This window comes from Microtus ochrogaster, linkage group LG2 (genome assembly GCF_000317375.1).
Source record: "Microtus ochrogaster isolate Prairie Vole_2 linkage group LG2, MicOch1.0, whole genome shotgun sequence".
Classification (NCBI taxonomy): Eukaryota; Metazoa; Chordata; class Mammalia; order Rodentia; family Cricetidae; genus Microtus; species Microtus ochrogaster.
The window spans coordinates 29,950,681-29,971,242 of record NC_022028.1 but is presented as its reverse complement, the minus strand read 5'-3'; the positions used below and the strand labels follow the sequence as shown (position 1 = coordinate 29,971,242).

Sequence of the window (20,562 nt, the reverse complement as noted above, 5' to 3'; positions counted from 1 at the left end):
AGACCAGCCTGGTCTACAAGAGCTAGTTCCAGGACAGGCTCTAAAACCACAGAGAAACCCTGTCTCGAAAAACCAAAAAAAAAAAAAAAAAAAAAGAAAAGAAAAGAAAACAAAGATGATGGTCCATAGAGAAAGGTACTCAATGTCACTGCTAGCTTACACACACACACATGTACACACATGCATGCACAGCCACACAGGCATGCACACACACACACACACACACACACACACACACACACACACACACACACACCACTAATTCCCTTTCCCTTACATGTTCCAGAGAGACACCATAATGTAGCATGTATCCTCTGACCTACCGTTGGGTTTTTATCTGCCTTCCCTATTGGCTGCCTACTGGCTCTGACATGGTTCTCCTCTCATGCCTTGCTATTGATAACACCCTGCATCTGCCATTGCCTTTTTTTTCACTGTGCCAATCTTAAGGACTCCGGCCATTTCTTCCCTGACCTCCTCTGCTGCTTGGGAGATTTTACCCACTTGGTATCAGTTATCAGATGAGAGCGAAAAAGTCAGCCAATCATCAAAATATCTAAAATACCCACTTGTGTGCTACTGAGGAGCTGTTGATCCCGGTGTGGTTTGTTTTGTGTGGCGCCCCAGCAGCTGCCATCCCACAATCGCTTCTTTCCGATCTGTTCTGATCACCGTGAAAGACTGTCACTTCCCACATCATCTCAGTTTCATGTTTCATCTCTGACTACTTTAATAATGGTTAGAGGCTTTGCATAGCTAAGCAATGTACAGCCTTATTCATTTACCCTTATGCATTTAGGCCCCTGTGACAATCTTTTTCTCATAGCCAGTAAGTGGCTCCAGAAACTTGTCTGTCTGCAGCTGTGGCCTTGATGGTAGCATTTCTGTCTGGTAAAGTCCAAGTGTTTCCCCATAATTTTTGTACTTATCTAGGCTGGCATTTCATTAGTAGCGTCTCCCTGGGATTTTCTTTTTTTATTTTATTTTTTGTCCGTTTGTCTGTGTGAGGGTGTCCTCACTCAAGTTAGAGATAGTTGTGAGCTCTGATTCCCCTGGAATTGGAGTTTCAGACAGTTGTGAACTGGGAATTGAATCTGGGTCCTTTGGAAGAGCCGCCAGTGCTTTTAACACTGAGTTATAACCTCCTTGGGGTTTTCTAGACTTTTTCAGGAGACCAAAGTTGGCCAACATTTCCTTTTCCATGCCTATACTTTCGTTAGTGGATCAGAGTGGGGGAGACTGCCTCTTGCTCAATCTCCCTAGACTTGGGCAGTTTCGTATCACAGATGTGACTCACATGAGGTCTTGGTGACATCAGCTTGATCACTTTCTGTGCACAAGAAGGTTAGTTGAAAGTATTGTCACTAATGTCCTGTCAGTCACAATAAATTATAACCTCAATTTCATGTTCTCAGAACAGTTGCCAGGTGTTTTGAGGAGACCGGCTCTTTCTGCAAACCGGAGTTGCGGGTTCTGTCATTCCGGAATCCTATGCTGTGAGCTTTTTGAAGTGGTTTAGCCTTTCCCCAGCGTACAGGGGTCAGCAGTAGCAGTCAGTTGGTGACCTTGGTCACCACTCCCTGACCTTACCAATTCCAATATCCCTCTCCGAGCATCCACTCTTATCTCCTTCTCTGTCCCTTTGAGGGGACAATCCTGTCCTTGCTCCGTGTAACCCTTTGATGTTGTCCCTGTGTTCTTGGTGTCCCTGTCTCTTTTTCCTTGTTAATTTGATTCCACACTCAGTGAGGCATCAGAGCGTTCATGAACACACACTCTCCATGCTCGTTCTGAGCTCCTCTGGCAAAATACACCAGCTTAAATCCTACAGTTTCCATGTGGCCGAATGAGTCTCCCTCCCTTCGGTCTTTCAGCTCTGTACGGTCAAAGTCCCTGGCCACCTTATGGAATCATTGCTGGTCCACCTCACACTTCATTGCCTTCTCTCCTGCTTCCATTTTTTTTTCAGTGATTGGTAGTAACATACTACTTTACATCTTTTTTATTGGTTTTTATTGAGTTCTACATTTTTCTCTGCTCCCCTCCCCACTTCTGCCCTCCCCCAAGGTCCCCATGTTCCCAATTTACTCAGGAGATCTTGTATTTTTATACTTTCTACTTCCCATGTAGATTAGATCTATGTAAGTCTCTCTTAGGGTCCTCATTGTTGTCTAAGTTCTCTGGGATTGTGCTTTGTAGGCTGATTTCCTTTGCTTTGTGTTTAAAAACCACCTATGAGTGAGTACATGTAATAATTCTTTCTGTGTCTAGGTTACCTCACTCAAAATAATGTTTTCTAGCTCCATACATTTTCCTGCAAAATTCAAGATGTCATTAAGTTTTTCTGCTGTGTAGTACTCCATTACATAAATGTATTACATTTTCCTAATTTTCCTACATTTTACATTTTCCTACATTTTCCATAAATGTATTTACATTCTTCGGTTGAGGGACATTTAGGTTGTTTCCAGGCCCTGGCTATGACAAACAAAGCTGCTATGAACATAGTTGAGCACATGCCCTTGTGATACAATTGAGCATCCTTTGGATATATACCCAGAAGTGGTATTGCTGGGTCTTGAGGAAGGTTGTTTCCTAATTTTCTGAGAAATCGCCACACTGACATCCAAAAGGGTTGTACCAGCTTGCATTCCCACCAGCAATGCAGAAGTGTTCCCTTTTTTCCACAACCTCTCCAGCTTAAGTTGTCATCAGTGTTTTTGATCCTGGCCTTTCTTACAGGTGTAAAATGGAATCTCAGAGTTGTTTTGATTTGCATTTCTCTGATGACTAAGGATGTTGAACATTTCCTTAAGTGTCTTTCAGGCATTTTAGATTCCTCTGTTGAAAATCTCTGTTTAGGTCTGTACTCCATTTTTTTTATTGGATTATGTGTTATTTTGGTGTCCAGTTTCCTGAGTTCTTTGTATATTTTGGAGATCAGACCTCTGTCTGATGTAGAGTTAGTGAAGATCTTTACCCATTCTGTAGGCTGTTGTTTTGTCTTGTTGACCATGTCCTTTTCAGTTTCAGGAGGTCCCACTTATAAATTGTTTCTCTCAGTTTCTGTACTTCTGGGGTTATATTTAGGAAGTTGTCTCCTGTGCCAATGCATTCTAGTGTATTTCCCACTTTCTCTATAAGGTTCAGTGTGGCTGGCTTTATGCTGAGGTCTTTGATCCATTTGGACTTGAGTTTGGTACATGGTGATACTACGTTACATCTTTATTTGTCTGTTGTTCTCTGTCTCCTTCCTCCTGCTATGTGCCCATATTTAAAATATTCTTTAGCACATAGTAGGCATTCAATAAATGCTGAATGCATGAGTGGATGACATCATTTCTAGGTCTGCTGATAAATGTGGAGTTAGAACATAGGAAACGGTGTGTGGGGGTGATTTTGAGAGTAAGAGCATGGATCATCATGTCATTGATCTCAGAAGATGTTTCATTCAAGGTAAAAGTCCCTCAAAGCACCCTTAAGCACAGAGAGTTCCCCTGCCAACCTGATCCTTCAAGTCTCACTACCAAGCTTCTCTCTCTCTCTCTCTCTCTCTCTCTCTCTCCCCCCCCCCCCGTGCATTCCCCACAATTCCCAAACCCTTGTATTTCCGTCACAGCACACATTTCTTGGCCAACTTGCAAGATCACCTCCACCGTCCATGCTATCTCCTGGAGTTTTCCTTCCAGGATTTATTCAGAATTTACTCATGTGCTATGGGATAAGGCTCTTGTACCCTGTAAAGATTTGTCACTCATATTGGTTCAATAAAACACACATTGGCCAGTAACCAGGCAGGAAATATAGGCAGGGCGACCAGATTAGGAGAATTCTGGGAAGAGGAAAGGCTCAGCCTGCAGTCACCACCCAGACACAGAGGAAGCAAGATGAAAATGCTACACTGAGAAATGGTGCCAGGTTATATAACTAAACATAGACAAGAACTATGGGTTAATTAAGTTGTAAAGACTAGTTAATGAAAAGCCTGAGCTAATAGGTCAACCAGTTTATTATTAATGTAGGCCTCTGTGTGCTTCTTTAGGACTGAATAGTTGAGAGACTGGGCAGGACATAAACTTCTCCTTACACTCGTGAAGTTGTGGGAGCTAAGAGGATGGTTTCCTCCCTAAAGAACAGCCCCATCTTTCCCCGGTGCTGTGAACTGGTCAGAACACAGAGAAGGGTAAAATGAGTCTTCCCTTGAGAAGCTGAACCACGTGGTGCTGAAAACCAGGGAAACAAAGCAGGAAACAGATGGACGTTCTGAGAGCAGTATGTGCCACCCAGGTGAGGGGACTGGCAACTGCTCTGAGTACTTAGAGAAGAAAAGGGTAACCTCTGGACAGCTCCCAAATATGCAAACTTACCTAAGCAAAGGACTGGACATGGAGGAGTGGCTATGGCAGCCACACACCATGTGGAAAAGCACAGGAATGTGAACAAGTAGGCAGCTTTTGTGGGTGAGAACAGCACACAACACTTCCTGGGGACCAGCACCTCAAGCTGGGGGGAGGGGGTGAACGTGGTCACCAGAACACAAAATAACATCCTAAGTTTATGAGTGTAGACTTGGCACTGATGGACGTTCATGATAAGCAAATATGTTTAATGGAGGAAGTTGGCATAATCTAATTTGTGGAGTTTATTTGGAGTCACAGACTAACCCCAACTAGTCTGCATTTTTCAAACTAAGTATATTATATTATTGTTTCGCAAATACCACAGGAATTAATAGTAATGATATTTGAAGTGGAGATAAGTTTATTTTTAATAGTAGATATGTTGAGGATTTTGTCAGTGTGGTCTGGGGAACCCTTACAGGTGAATCTGCTAAGCACTTTTTCAATCCAGACTCCAGCCTCGGCCTGCTTGTCAGGGATGGGGTTCTGGGAGAGTAAGGCTATCCTGGCTCCAGATAGCTGGAGTATTAAGAGACTGAGAATGAAATACCATGGAGAGAATTTTCTGAATCACAATGTGACCTGAACCAAGACTGCCAGACCAGCATGCTACTTAGAATTAATCATCTTGAATAAATTTATATCTCACATTATAAGAGGCAAAGTTCAGGGTGTAGGGATAGCTTGCCTAACATGCACAAATTCTGGGGGTCCATTTCCTGCATCACATAAACTGAGGGTGATTGTGCACACACGCGATTCAAGCCCTTGGGAGGTGGACCAGTTGGCAGATAAACAAGTTCGAAGCCAGCCTGAAACATACAAAACTTTATTTTAAGGACATTGAAAGAGAACACACACACACATGTGCACACACAGAATATGCATGCATACACACAAAAACAATTTTTAAAAAAGCTAACTCAAGATTTTCTTATCCTTTATGAAGAGTCATAGTCATAATTCCTTGGCTTATGCCCAACCCCACACCATCTCTTACTTAGGTAGCATCACCTATGTCCCTTGGGGGAGAAGAAGTTTGATAGGGTAGTGAGCAGCTTGGGTGGAGCCCAATTCAGCCAAAAAACAAATGCAGGCACCGTGGCTCTTCACACAGGCCAATCTTCAGGCAGAAAAGTCAATGTGTAGTGTGGCTCTCCAAAATCTCTTCAAACTGAGGTGTAGTCATTTGCCAAGGTCAAATAAAAAGCTCTAGGCTCCAAAGGCAATCTGGACCAGGTCAGGAACGAGAATGAGGTGGGAGAAGCTGAGGCCATCTTGGCATCTTGTAACTCAGTCACCATCTCCTATCAGCGGTGGTTTTGGTGTGTCTGTAAAAATTTTCCAGCTTTACAGATTCTTCACCAAATGCCTTCATCGCTTTGTGTTTAAAATTTTCCTCTGTTTACTCTAACTGCATGCTTTCTCTGTAAGGAAATCAAAGCTAAGTTAGTAGTTTTCCAAATGAAAAAAAAATACCATTTAAGATGAACTTAGCATGTTCAGTAGTTTGAGAAAACAACTAATAAATTACAGGCCTTTGAATGTAAAAGAAAAGGCACTTTCTATATTGGAAATGAATGTCTTGTTGTCCTTTTGACTATTAGTTTTGATTTTCAAAACAGCTATCCTAGATGGACTTTTTACTTTTATCATTAATTGTCAGCAAAGCAAAACATGCAGAGTAGCGTCATAATAATAAAATACCCTTAACATGAAAGGTTGAGATTAAAAGCCCTCTCCTTCCCTGACCACCCCTTCCTGAGTTCCTCTTCAAAAAGGAACCAACTTCAACTCCACAGAAGCTATTGTCTCTCTGAGTGTGTGTGTCTACCTCCCTCCATCCCTCCCTCTGTCTCTGTCTCTCTCCTTTCTCTCTCTCCATCAACACTTACCTGTGTATAAGTCCTCAGAGGGGGTGAGACATGATGAGTGTCTCTCCCTGCCATGACAGGGTGCTGACAGCCCCCGAGAAGATCCTGTGCAGGTAACCACAGTCTCTGTGAGTTCAAGAGTGTGGGAGTCATGACATGCCCAGAAGCCAGCATTCCATACTGCTCTGCAACCTACTTCATCTGATTACCATGCTCCTCCTGCCCCTCTCCATAATGTTCCCTGAGCCTTGGAAGGAGTGACAGAGCTGCCCCACCTGTGCTGAGACATTTAACTTTATATTAACACTATATTTGACCAAGTGCAAGCCTCTGCAGTCATGACTCATCACTCTGACCAAAGCTGACAGCAAAACTATTCTAAGACATAAAGGTGGCCAGCCATAAGGCAGTTTGTTGGGCATCATGTTCGTTTGACAAAACAATAGCAGTACTTGCCCTACCAGGACCTGTTACCTCCCCAGTCACAGGCATTGGGCTAGGTTTACAGTTCCGGACATGAATTCATTTACCTGGACTGGGCATACAATTCAACCAGAAAGCAGTTCATTGCCCCCATACTAGAATTGTTCCTGTGGTTCCACTGAGCTCATCTTGCCTGGCCAGTCAATATTACTACACACAGGGTCAACCACTGCGTAAGACAAATGGTGTGACCAGTGTTTTGATATTGTGACATGATGCATTGACGTAAAATTCACAATGGAGAATTGCACAGTCAAGTTATCAAATAAAGCTGCATAAAAGTCTTGCATTCTGCACTGGGTTATATGGTATTTGCAGACTGTGTGCTGGACATGCCTACAAGTCCCCAAAGTATCTCAGGACCCTCAAGTCAACAAGCAGAATGCCATTATTTCCCCAGCAACTGACCAGTGCAAGGAAGCAGGCAGCTTTTGTACATAAGAAACATATACTTTAAAAGAGTAAGTAGCAGCCAGGCACTGGTGGCACATGCTTTTAGTCCCAGCACTCAGGAGGCAGAAACAGGAGAATCTCTGTGAGTTTGAGGCCAGCCTGGTCTACAAAGTGAGTTCCAGGAAAGTCAGAGCTGTCACACAAAGAAACCACCATGTCTGGGGAGTGGGGAAGCAGGGGAAGTTTTCGTGTTAAGAGTTATTGGTTCTAAAAACACTGTCATTAACATATCATATTGTTTTAGTGGACCCATTGGTACACATGACAATGTAAAATTAGTTTGTTTTCACCTATAAAGAGAAAATTCTGGAACAATAGATGACAAAGTCAACAGTGTTTCACAGGACGAGCAGAGAAGAGGCACCTCGGGCCCATTCGGCACCTCCCAGCCTAACCTGTGCAGGTCAGTGAGTCTTTCTTTAGGCTGAGGGATGTGAAAAAGGAACAATACACAGACTCTTCATAATACAGACACCACATGCCCCTTGAAGAATGGCTAAGATCAAGAAATCCAGTGACACCCGCCAGCACAAGTGGGGGGAAAGTGAACCCTTTACTCACCGTGAGCAAGAATCTAAGCTAGTTCCGCCGTTTCAGAAATCAGTAGAGAAGCTTCTCAAAAATTAAAACTAGAGCTACCATAAGATCCAGCTATACCACTTCTGGGTAAACGCCCCAAAGACTCCATGTCCTGACACACACGCACTTGCAAACCCATGTCAACTGCTGCATTGTTTGGAAAGAAAGAGGATGGGTGGATGCTGAAAATGTGGTGCATATACACAAGGGAATTCATATAGTCTTATATATTCATACGCACACAAATATACCTGAGGAAACTTACAGGAAAATAGATGAACCTAGAAAGCTTTACAGTAACCAAAATGGTAATGATCTTTCGGGAATTCACCAAGACCAGCTAGCCTGGGTCTGAAAAAGCATGGGATAAAACCGGACTTACATAGCAGACAATGAGGACTACTGAGAACTCAAGAACAATGGCAATGGGTTTTGATCCTACTGCACGTGCTGGCTTTGGGGGAGCCTAGGCAGTTTGGATGCTCAACTTACTAAACCTGGATGGAGGTGGGCGGTCCTTGGACTTCCCACAGGTCAGGGAAACCTGATTGCTCTTCAAGCTGATGAGGGAGAGGGACTTGATGGGGGAGGGGGAGGGAAATGGGAGGCAGTGGCGGGGAGGAGGCAGAAATCCTTAATAAATAAATAAATTTAAAAAAAAAAACAAGCTCAGAAAGGAAAAAAGCCAATGTTCTCCCTTATACATGAACCTGAGCTTATAACGTTCATAAGTATATATGAACGAGGATGAGTAAGGAAGTATGGGTATAGACTGTAAGACTAGAAAGGAGCTCAGGGGAAGAGAGCAAGAGATGCTGAGGTAATCGGGACACCTATAGGATATGTGAGACATGAAGGCAGAAAGGAGGTTATAAATTGGGTAAATAGGGGGCTGGAGAGATGGCTCAGCGGTTAAGAGCATTGCCTCCTCTTCCAAAGCCATGAGTTCAATTCCCAGCAACCACATGGTGGCTCACAACCATCTGTAATGAGGTCTGGTGCTCTCTTCTGGCCTGCAGGCATATAAGCAGACAAAATATTGTATACATAATAAATAAATAAATATTTAAAAAAATAGGAGAGTAGAGGGATGGGAGGTGACAGGGAAGAAGGGACTCCAGGTCAAACAAAAACAGTGCTTGTTTGAAAACTCCACAGTAAGATGTATACTAATTAGAAATGCCTAAAACTAAAAGATTTTAAAATAGTTTAGGGGACAGGAGTTGCTAGTAACTGACACGCACCTCACTCTTTGGAATACACAAGGCAGGAAGGACGTGTTTTTACCTAAGTGTTTATCTCCAAACATGCCGGAGAACTCATATTGCCACTCAACTGCAGGCTTGTCTGTCACTCAGAAAATCCAAAGCGGGTGGCTGGGTTTGTTGTCTAGACCAGTGCCATCTCCCTGGGCAGGAGCTGAAAGATGGGAAGAGTGGGAACACCGGTGGAGATGACGGTGGGTGGAGCAGGCAACCCCTCGCCAGACCCTTCTTCACTGAAGGGCGAGCTGCCAAAGCTGCAGGCCACTGGGCGGAGGCCACTCTGCGGAGAACAGTTGGTGGGGGCCTGTCTGGCACCGCTTGGCTTGGACTGGCTCAGCTCTTCTTTTCACATACGAAAACCATTGCCTCGGGCCATTGGCTGGGCACAGAGACTGGCAGGGTCAATCATGTTAATGCAAAGTCAGCAGCCCTGTTCATTAGAGTGTGAACCAACTCCGAAGATGCCAGCTTCCCCTCCCACTGACCCCGGGTAGCTAGATGTGGGGAGAGACAGAGGGAGCAGGAGGCCACTTCCACATCATGAGCAGCAGAAATGGGACGTGCCATGTTCAGAGAGGAGGAGGGGAATCTGAAAAATGTTTTCTATTAATGGGAAGTAAAAATGTATGTATAAATTTCTTGCACCTTTCATAAACAGTAAGAATCAATGGAGCTCATTAGATGGCTTGTTAATTTATTATTTTTCTTTATGTGTGTGATTGTGTGGGTAAATGCCACGTGTGTGTGGGGGGGTGCCTGCAGAGGTCTGAGAGGGTGTTGAATCTCCTGGAGCGAGAGTTACAAGTGGTTGTGAGCCACCCAATATGGATGGCGGGAGCCAAACTCAAGTGCTCTGGAAGAGCGGCATCCACTCTGACCACTGAGCCAACTCTGCAGCACCAAACACTGGCTAAGTTTAACAGAGCACGGGTGATCTTGCTTGGATGCTGTGGGAGCTGAGACAAAGCCTATCCCGGCTGCCCAGGCAGCAGCTGAGTAATTGCTGCTTGTATATCACCTGTACAAATTGGCACCCATCATTATGAATATCAGATACCACTGAGATTTCTAAGGAACATTTTATTAAATAAATATGGGAATTTTACTTATTAAATAAATAAAATATTACAGTATCTCTGCCCATGTGCAAATAACATTGAACTAGTCAACTAATACACTTGGTATCCTCTACAGATACTGGTAACAGATGCTATGATCCCGTTGTGGAACTAACAAAGAATTTTCAGTCTCATCCTTATTCTGGAAGTCCAGGCCAGTTTTCTGGCGTTGGATGAACTCAGGAGGAAATGTTTCAGGGGAACATGGCTAGTTTACACTGACTGAAGATAAAGTCAGACAGTCACATGGCTGGCCTTTGGCAAATAGTCATGTGTGGAACAGAGAGGGAAAGTCCCCAGTGCCTGAGACCTTACTGAGTGCACAGCCATTTGTAAGCAGCTTTTCACTGATCCCTATTCCTCTGCAAACCATCACAAGATGAATCTTTTTTTTTTGAGATTATAACATAGTTGTGTCATCTCTCCTTTGACTCCCTCCCTCCAAACCCTTGCTCTCTCTGTAATTCAAGGTCCTTTCTTTCATTAATCGCCACATGCCACAAGGCAAACCTTAACGCCTTCCTCTTCAAGTGGAACCAATGACTGGGAAGCCTTTGGCAACTGACCCTAAACTCTACTTGAAACCTGCACTGATGACCCACAGGACATACATACGGTAGCCCGTGTGTACTGGGTATGGGATCCAGGGCTCTAAATATTTTAGATTCTCTGCAGTGCATGTTTATCATGCATTCTGAGGCTATAAAACATGAATGTACTCATTAAAAGAATGATGCCCCCCTCCAGGTGAGTTATTTAATATTCCAATGTGCCAAAGCACTAGCCTCGGGCAACATTCTGATTCCAGGGGAGAGAGGGCAGGGTTGATTACTAAGAACGTCCTGCTCCTTACTTCCTTGAGGTTTGGCATAAGGACACTTTGTTGCTGAAAAAGGGAAAATCATAAAACTATTGTATGAGAAATAGCCAGTCAGTGGAGTTGGTTGAACGGTAGCTGCTGGCCCTATGGCTTTTTAAGGGAGTTAACTTCTGAATAGTAATCAATGGGTTGCATCCATTAAGGTGGTTGTGGCATTTTAAAAAACAGGTCCATCAAAATGAATGCAAAGGATTTAGCCATGGCTCCTGAATCATTTCATTGAGGAATCTAACGACCAACTGATTGAAATATATTTGCAAAGTTTAGATTGTGTTTAAGGGAAGAGGGCAAGATGAAAAGAATTTATACCTTGCATGAAAGATCACTCCCTGGGGACCTTATTTCATGAGGTCCCATGCAGTCCCTCTATGGCCACCACACGGGCCTGAGAACAGTTGCCAGAGAGCTGTTCTTACTGTAACGTGGAGGTCGTCCAGTCAGGTGGAGGATCTACCTGTAGGCAAGTTGTCACGTAACACATTCTGAAGTCCCAGACAGCATGGTTGTGCAGACATGTGGGCAGGCCACACCCTGACTGTTTGACTGATTCTGGAATAGTTCTGCTAACCCAGGCAGAGAGAGACAGCTGTGGACCTAGCTGTGGAGCCATGTCTACTACGCGGCCGCAAGATATAAGAACAGGGAGGATTGTGAAGATAGGATACAGTGGCCCACTCAAAACGCCTGTCCTTTGAGTTGGAGCCCAGAAAGATCAGACTCTCTGTACCTTCTTCTAGCCAGCAAGTCATCTGACAGTTTTCTGTTAACGGTGACCCAAGTTCAGCTCTCTGAGCACGTGTGTTGGGGCCTCATAATCTCCAACTTTGGGGAACGATATGTAATTTTCTGTCCTCTGGGGCTACACCGATGCATGTGGCATACATTATACATACACATAAACCTAGAAATGTTTTTTAAGTGATGAAGTTTCTACTATACAATCAAAGATTTGCTAGATGTGAACAGCTTTCAAGTTTCTGCCATCATCAAGAACGTTAAATAAACTACGATCCTCTAATAAACAAGTGTGCTAAGATGATATCCATTTGGGCTTCTTCATTAACGTGCTGTGGTTAGGTGAGAATACATGCTCATATGGAGTAACATGTCAGCACGCTTGCCATTTGCTTTTGGGTTGTTTGGTGACAGGGGAGTGTGTGTGTGTGTGTGTGTGTGTGTGTGTGTGTGTGTGTGTAAAGAAAGGAAGTAGGAGAGAACAACAGACACAAATGAAAATGGAATGGAGTAGCAGATTATACCAACAGCTGCTGAACTTAAGCGAGATAGTATATGGCCGTTTCTTGTACTGCTTTTTAGCCTTCATAGACTTAATGTTTTCTAAAATTTTCTTCAGTCCAAACAACTAACAAGCAATTCAGTTTGCACTGGTTTTAACATGTGCAAATAACTAAAGGCTCTGGTTCCGTTCTTGTTCACCTCAATCATAATTGCCAAATAACCATCACATAACTCCTGGACTTTAAAATTCCAAGTCCAGGGTGAGCCATAAGCTTCCATCCAATCAGTGCAGAGTTTGTTCAGGGTGTACAGCACAAATAGGATATCTGCATGAGCAATGCTGGGTGGGTCCTTCTCTCTTGGGATGAACATACAGGCATCAGAAAAAAATGTACATCAAACATGTAACTACAAAATCCACGAGAAGGGATAAGAGAGGAGATGTGGTCTAGACTAAAGGAGATCAGCAAGGAGGTACTCACTCAAGCTCTAGCTGAAAGGTTCCCAGGAGAGGAGGCCCAATACAACCTCCAAAATAGATGATAGATAGATAGGTAGATAGATGGATGGATGGATAGATAGATAGATAGATAGATAGATAGATAGATAGATAGATAGATAGATAGATAGATAGATAGTCTGCCTTGTGGCCCCATTTAATATTCTCTGGTTTAGATAATGGCTAAGATACCTCTCCCTTCTGTGGATCAGATGCTCAGGATCCAGGTGTCTGTGGCTGATGAGAGGCAGAGCTTCTTGCTGTCTATTGGGAACAGTGGCTGGGGAATTCCTTGTGTGCTCTACTTGAAGACACTGGCTAGGGAACTGTACATATACTTATGTCAAGTGCACTCAGTGATGGAGTCCTCAACTGTGAGAAAGAAATCACTACCAGCAAGAGGCCTTCATGAAACAGATTCCTGAGAGCTGGCCCTAAGTTTCTGTTTCAGTTAGTCGTGGGGCAGAGATGAGATGTCGTGGATGTTCAGGGAAGCCATTGCTAATAAGAGTGCAGCTAAACACATGACTGACATGAATGTAGACAGTTAAAAATCCAGAAAGACAAATCTGAGATCATCAAGACATGCTTGTATCATGCCAAACACCTGTGAGGAAAACAGCAAAGACCTGGTCTTCTGAGAATATCAAGTAACCAAACCTCAGGGAGGCTATCAACGCCTCAGTCAGTTACTTCCCATTCATATAAATCACAATGTTGATGAATGGGTGAGGGTGGGAAGAGTGGAAGTCACCCCCACACACACTCACCTCTGTGAATGGCACAAAAGCCCCCGTCATCCCCTCAGGAAACATATTCAGTTAATTATGTGTTGAGACTTTTTCTTTTCAGTTACACAAATAGAATTCCCTCTTTCCTTTGTAATTTACCTACCAGCCTCCTAGCTTTGTACAATATCAAATATCACTTGATATTATCAATTATCGATCATATTTTTCTATAGAAGAAAACTAATTTTGCAGTTAGTATTAACTAAAGGAAACATTGAAGGAAAAGGTTCATGTATGACCACAGAGTATATTATTTATGTCAAAGTACATACTAAATCTGCCATGTACAGCTATTTTTCTTCTTGTTTCTCTGTAGGTAGTCAATATTTTTTAGAGCTGATTTGTACATAGTTTCTAAGAGCTGAGTTTGTGGAGGTATCAAAGGGACGAGATAGGACAGCATTTCCCCAGCTCAGTGATGTAGCTTTCGTTCTTTTCATAAGGAAGATCATTCAGATGTCAGCATAGTGAGTGAAGGTCTAAAAGGCACACAGTGAGCATCTACTTTAGTCTTGAGCGTTGTTTCAGGGAAAGCGAAGCTTGGAATCACCTGTGGAACATGTTATGTGTTCAGTCATGATATATGAGATTTGTTGCACACAGGAAAATCAGGTACAAATATGCATTGAACCCAAACACACAGACACAGACACGCACCCACACACACACAAGCGCATGCACGCACGCACGTTCTACTGAAGCCAAGAATATGCCAGTGTTACACCACTTTTCGCCCACAACAATGGCAGTTTCAGACAGTCCAACCTTTTCTTATCATGGAAAAAGGGAGAAAGATAAACAGCTTTTCCTTTTCCACAAACAAGTTGCCTAACTTCCCAAGTCCAAAAAACAAAAAACGGTGACACTTCCATGTCATTTGACACTCTTTCTAGGATGGTTTTCCTCTTCACATTTATTGATGAAATGCCAGTGTCCCATGCATGGGAGTTTAAGTGTCCAAGATTCAAAGAACATAAAATGGGTTGGCTATCCATCAACCGTCCTCTATTGCTCTTTCCAGGGCTGCGTCTGCAAAGGCAAGGGCCGGTGCGTTTGCGTGGGGACCAAAGGGGAGAAGGTAAGAACAGAACATCCCGCTGCCTTGAGTCTGTCACACTTTACTCTTCTGTAGTGGAGATCTTCACTACGTTATCAAAGTCCCCTAAATCCACGTTTAAAGTAATTATATATAAACATTAACCTTAAATAATGTTGAAAGCCTTCTAGGAAGCTTTGGCTCCTCCTGCTTCCTTGTGTAAATACTGTCAGTTAGACTGTAACTCTCTCGGCTGAATAAGTAGCAAGTTGGCAGAAAGAGAACATTTTAAGACGCCTCCCTAGCATACACTATATTTATGATGTTGCTAAACATGAGAGAAGAAACTAAAACAACTTGATTCTCTCGCTTCTATGTAAACATTGAATGAAACCCACAGATGCTGTGCCGCAGCACTGGGACAAGATCGCCCCCTGGTGGTAAAATCCAGCAGCAGCACTCCAGTTAAGGAAAAAAAAATTTCAAAGCTCCATTGCAGAATTCAAAGAAAAAGAATGCTGTGAAATCTCATCAGTTAGCCCCCATTAACTCGCAATTTATGAAAATTAAGACAGGCAGAGCTAAAGTATTTGTTGTTTGTTTACAAACTCCTTCCTCGGAAACATTAATTAACTATTCAACAATAATGAAGGGTAACTAACAGCTATACACACAATGCAGTCCTGAAACATGGGAAAGTAACTGAGCTTTGAAGAGTGTAGCAAATCCACTTCTGTCTCTGTTTAGCAGGTGTGCTTGCCTACATACCAGTGGAAAGGACCAGACGTTCAATCTTTTCTGTGGCTTTATGTAGTTATTTATCTATTTATTTATTTGTTGCATTTACCAGTTGTAACAAAACAAATTAACTAGTGGCCTTAACTATTAAGACTATTTCTTGGTATTCACATCCATGGGAAGGCTTTTTTTTTTAAACTCAATTCTACTAGGGCCCATAACATCATTTAGCTCCACCTACAAGATCATGATGTTGCCCTTGACACCTCTCCTGCAGCTCCTATGAAAATAGCTGATTGGGGGATGCATTCCCGTGCAACAACAAAAGGTCTCCAGTCTGTACTTCTATGGTATTCTGTTTTCATTCTGTCATTACTAAGACCTCAAAACAAGGTTTTCCACCTCACCTTTACCATCTCCATGCCTTAATAAACACACTCCACTAACCTAATTTTCTTTTTCTTTCTTTTCTTTTCTTTTCTTTTTTTTGGATTTTCGAGACAGGGTTTCTCTGTAGGTTTTTGGTTCCTGTCCTGGAACTAGCTCTTGTAGACCAGGCTGGCCTCGACCTCACAGAGATCCTCCTGCCTCTGCCTCCCGAGTGCTGGGATTAAAGGCGTGCGCCACCACTGCCCGGCCTAACCTTAATTTTCTAAACATACTGTTCTTTTCATTCTTGGTCCCTTCCCTTCTAACCTCTATCCTGAGTAGTAGGTTTACCATCTGGGAAAAGTCATTCTCCACAAGGACATGCGCATCACTTTGAAGCCTACGGACGTGTGTCTCTAGATGATGGTTTTTCTGGGTGCTGAGTGTGATTATTGACTCTTTGATGCAAGAGAAGAACGCCATGAAGAAGAGAAGGCTGGGGTGTGGTGCAGTGTGTTGCTGGCTCATTGCTGCTTGCTTCTTGTTTCATTTTGGTTTTAACAGGGGGAGAAAGGCTGTGCTGGGCCCCCTGGTTTACCTGGCCAGAAAGGATTTCCAGGTCCTGAAGGCTTGCCTGGACCACAGGGACCCAAGGTATGTCACCCTTAAAGCTTTGTTAATACTCTGTTTACCAACCCCCTTTTTATGCCCACCACATAGGCCAGTGAGGCCCTGAAGAGAATTTCCCATCATAGCCACCTGGTGGATGAAAAACAAATCCTTGGTTTCCCATCTTAGCTGAGCTTTCGGAAGTACATTCTTAGTCACCCAGAGCCCGTGTAGTTTCTAGCCATGAATCTGGCCAAGCTTGTCTTACACGGGAAGATGAGGTCTTTCCTCCTTCACTGAAGACCTGTCTTTCCACCTGTGCCCTGACCACTGGGATTCCCATCATGACCATAGTCCAGGAGTACCTCCTCTCTAAGGGACCTTTGAACTATGCTTTTGGTGCTGTCTCTTCTCTTTTGGTGCTAAAATATGCAAGTATTCTTCTATACTGGCATATACCTTCATCTAGATCCTTAGGTGCCCTAACCAAAGGTTGTCAACCTCTCCTTGTCTTTTCCATAGGTCAGGTTCTTGAAGAAATGGTTAATGTGGTACCTGTTGGTCTCCTGCTCACCTCCCCTTAGCCAGTGATCTCCAAATGGCCACTGAGAGGGTGCTTTAGTGTCTTTACTTGACACGAACCTCTTCTTTCATTCCAATCGAGTGGGTCTGGAGACATCTGTCTGCCTTTGGTTTTGGAAGTCCCTTTTCCTGATTCTCTTCCTGTCTCCGTAGCCACCTCTACCTTTGAGGGGTCTGTTAAGCATCAGGCTTCTAAGGTCTATAACAGAAACTGTCACCCTCACACTTGTCACACATCTTCACCCTAAAGGGTGTGACACACAAAGGTCTCGTTTCAATAAACATCCGAGAGGATTTGCTAAATAACTGCACCATGAGATCCTCTGCTCATACCTTCCTACTGGAGACATTAGCTAGACAGATTCGGGTGCTCTCACGCACACAACCTCTCCTGACTACTAGTCTCCAGCAAGCTGTAAACTTATTAAACTTATTAAAAAATCATTGTAATTGATCTTTGTGGAATCTTTCAAAGTTGCAAACTGTATTGACTTATCTATTAGAAAAATGCATAGAACACTTAAGTGATATTTTTACCCCAATCCTAGCACTGACCCAATTATTCCTCCCCTTGTTTTGTATATTCCTCATGTTGGCACTGTGATGCATATACAGAACTCAAAGAGACCTTTCTGTTCACCACCTCATTATAAGGGACACATGTGAATACACACATAGGGTTCACTGAAGGTCCCAGTGCAGGCACTTTTGTCCCCTGGAAGTGAAGTGTCTCGCTCTTGTGGTTCATGGATGCCCACCTGCCCAGAGCTCTCTGTAATCAACTCAGACTAGAGACTTTTGGAGGCACTTCCTCTAGGAGGCAGGAGCCTCTCCTCAGCCTAGACAGTAAGGCTGCAACCAGAGACTCCTAGCTTCTAATCGGGGATTAGCCTTTCTGGTGACCAGCCCCAAGCCAGGAGCCTGCCAAAAACCCCCTCATCAAAAGATGTCTCTCGATGTGTTGGGGGATTCAGAGGGACCTGGGAGCTCTATATGAAGAGTCAAATATTAGGAGGCTAAAGACAATCCTGGTATCCCAACCTCTAAGGAAGGATGAAGGATCTTGGGAGCTATAGGCCAAGCACTAAAGGCAGAGACAAGTATCTGTGACCACACCTAAGCGACGAAAGCCATACTTACAGTTTACAAAACCAAGCCTGATGCCCAGGGATTCTACCATTCCTGTCTGTCTGGTCCAAGCCAGTGTTATTCTTCCTCCTTTTCTTCTTCTGATGCTAATCTTGAATTAGCTAGGATGGGAAAGATGGCTGAGAAGGTAAAATGTACTGGCTATATAAGCATAGGGACCTGAGTTCAGATCCCCAGCACCTCTGTGAAAGCCAGACACAGCAATGTACATCTAAATCCCAGAGCTGAGAGCAGAGGGACAGAGAAGGGATCTGTGGAGCTCAATAACCGGCCAACCTAACTGAACCAATTAACACTCTCAGTTCAGTTAGAGTCTCTGTTTGAAAACGTAAGATGCAGAACAATAGATAAAGATACCAAATGCCAAATCTGGCTTCCACATACATGCATAACACACACACACACACACGTTTGGCTTTCACATACATGCATAACACACACACACACATGCACGTACACACTTATGTTTTTTAAAACTCTGGCTATTCCATTGACTGTTTTCAGGGCTTGGGCTTGCATTTCCCTTCGTTTCTCTGGTCCAAGTATTTTCGGTGTGTGAAGCCTACAGGTAGACCAGCCGAGAACTCCTTTCTTCTTTCTTTCCCTATGCCCTACTCTGCTCGCTTGCCTTCAGCACCCCTTGAGGAATATCACTTGCAGTTAGAGTTGTTAGCTCCATGCTGCCTCGTGTAGATTGCACGTTGGGCAGATACTCCACAAAACTAACCCAGGAAATGCCTGTCATGTCATGAGATCTTATTTTCAAACATAGCTTAGAGGTACATACAGCCTCAAGGGAGAACTTGACTGAAGGCAAACAACCAGAAAACATTAAAATCTTGCCAAATTACCTTTCAGATTTATAGGCTTCCTTTCTCAATGTTATTTTCTGCACAAGAGGATTTACTACAGGGAAGTAGAACCTGCAAATCTGTCTACTTTTCCGACCTCCGCATAACAAAACAGCTCCCACCCAGGGAAAGAGACAGCCTTGAACGTGGCCTTGCACCCAGAAATTCCACCTCAGAAGGGAAGGGTTGACTTTGGCCTAGACAGTCCAATCTCAGAAGACTCTGTAACAGCCTTTTCTCAAAAAGAAAAAAAAAAATTGAAACTCTCTGGAATGACGAAAACAGCTTTTGCACAATGGTGCTTTCACAGCAAGTAGCGTAGCTAAAATATTCTCCATTTAAGGTTATTCCCTATGAAAGGGGGCCTCAAACTGGGATGTGCTCGAAAGAAAGTCATGTGTGGTACAGGCAGTCCTTGCTTTGTTATTTATTTTCCCCTACGTGTCAGGCACCTTTCGCTATGAAGTGTTGTTTCTCCTGCATGGAATCACCAGCTGCTGCCCTCCTTGGCCGTTTTAACCACGGCGTTCTTCCTTATCAGACCTCAGAAGCTGCTGGGCTAATGTGAGTCTTTTACAGGCTCGCAGCACTTTCCAGTGCAGGAGAACCCTAACAAAATCCTGATGAAATGTGGATTCTGAATCAATATGCCTGGGATGAGGAAAAGGGGCGGGACTGTTCCCAGGTTGATGCCAAGTCATTGGTCCCTGATGACACTTCTGAGTAGCAAGAGTATAAATGCAGTTTTGTTTGTCCATTCTGATTGGTACTTGATTGGATCAAGTGATCAAGATTTATCAACAGGGAAATATTCACAGGAGGAAAACTGCTCAGCGTGGAGACCAGCCTGGGGTGTCCTGTGAGGGGGGGAGGGGGGTGGTGTAGTACCCGTGGAGACCAGCCTGGGGTATCCGGTGTATGTGAGTGGCATAGCACCCGTGGAGACCAGCCTGGGGTATCCGGTGTATGTGAGTGGCATAGCACCCATGGAGACCAGCCTGGAGCGTCCAGTGTGTGTGTGTGTGTGTGTGTGTGTGTGTGTGTGTGTGTGTGTGTGTGTGTATGTTACCACCAAAAAGTTTTGGCTGTACTGACTTTTCCTTTTTCCACTTGGATCTAGGGCTCTCCAGGACTTCCAGGGCTCACTGGCCCCAAAGGCATCAGGGTTAGTAGTTCCACCCATCTGGTCTGATTGTTGGTTGAACACTAACAATCGTCTAGTGGGAAACATTATTCAAATGTCAGAGAGGAGGCTGTCCATCGTGTCTAGCTCCCCAGATTGAGTTTGAGAACAGGAAAATTAAACCACTAGCTGAGATCAAAATAATGGTCACCAACTTAGGGACAGATGTGAACTGGTGGGGCGAGGGCTCAAGAGGACTTTCAAGAGTGATGAAAATGCTGTCCTGTTTGAGGTAGAAGTGATTATGAAGCAACTGTGAGTATTCAGCCTTGGTGGTGCACGTCTCGCATCCCACCACTCTAGCGACAGGGCAGGAGGAGTGCGAGTTAAGGACAGCATGAGCAACAGAGCAAGACTCAAGAAAGGAAGGAAGGGAGGGAACGAAGGAAGGAAGGAACGGGAAGGTAGGGAAGGCAGGGAACGAAGGAAGGCAGGCGGGCAGGAAAAAAGGAAGGAGGGAGGGA

At 43.9% G+C, this 20,562-nt stretch overlaps 1 protein-coding gene across 1 annotated transcript in view; it reads left to right on the top strand.

The window, feature by feature from the left end:
- The window catches only part of Col4a3 (collagen type IV alpha 3 chain), a 124,807-nt gene that overhangs the window by 39,714 nt on the left and 64,531 nt on the right, over positions 1–20,562 (top strand). The window contains exons 2-4 of the mRNA XM_005360037.2: positions 14,603–14,659; positions 16,289–16,378; positions 20,036–20,080. Coding sequence (XP_005360094.1) covers positions 14,603–14,659; positions 16,289–16,378; positions 20,036–20,080 — 192 coding nt within the window. The remainder of the gene's footprint in view (positions 1–14,602; positions 14,660–16,288; positions 16,379–20,035; positions 20,081–20,562) is intronic.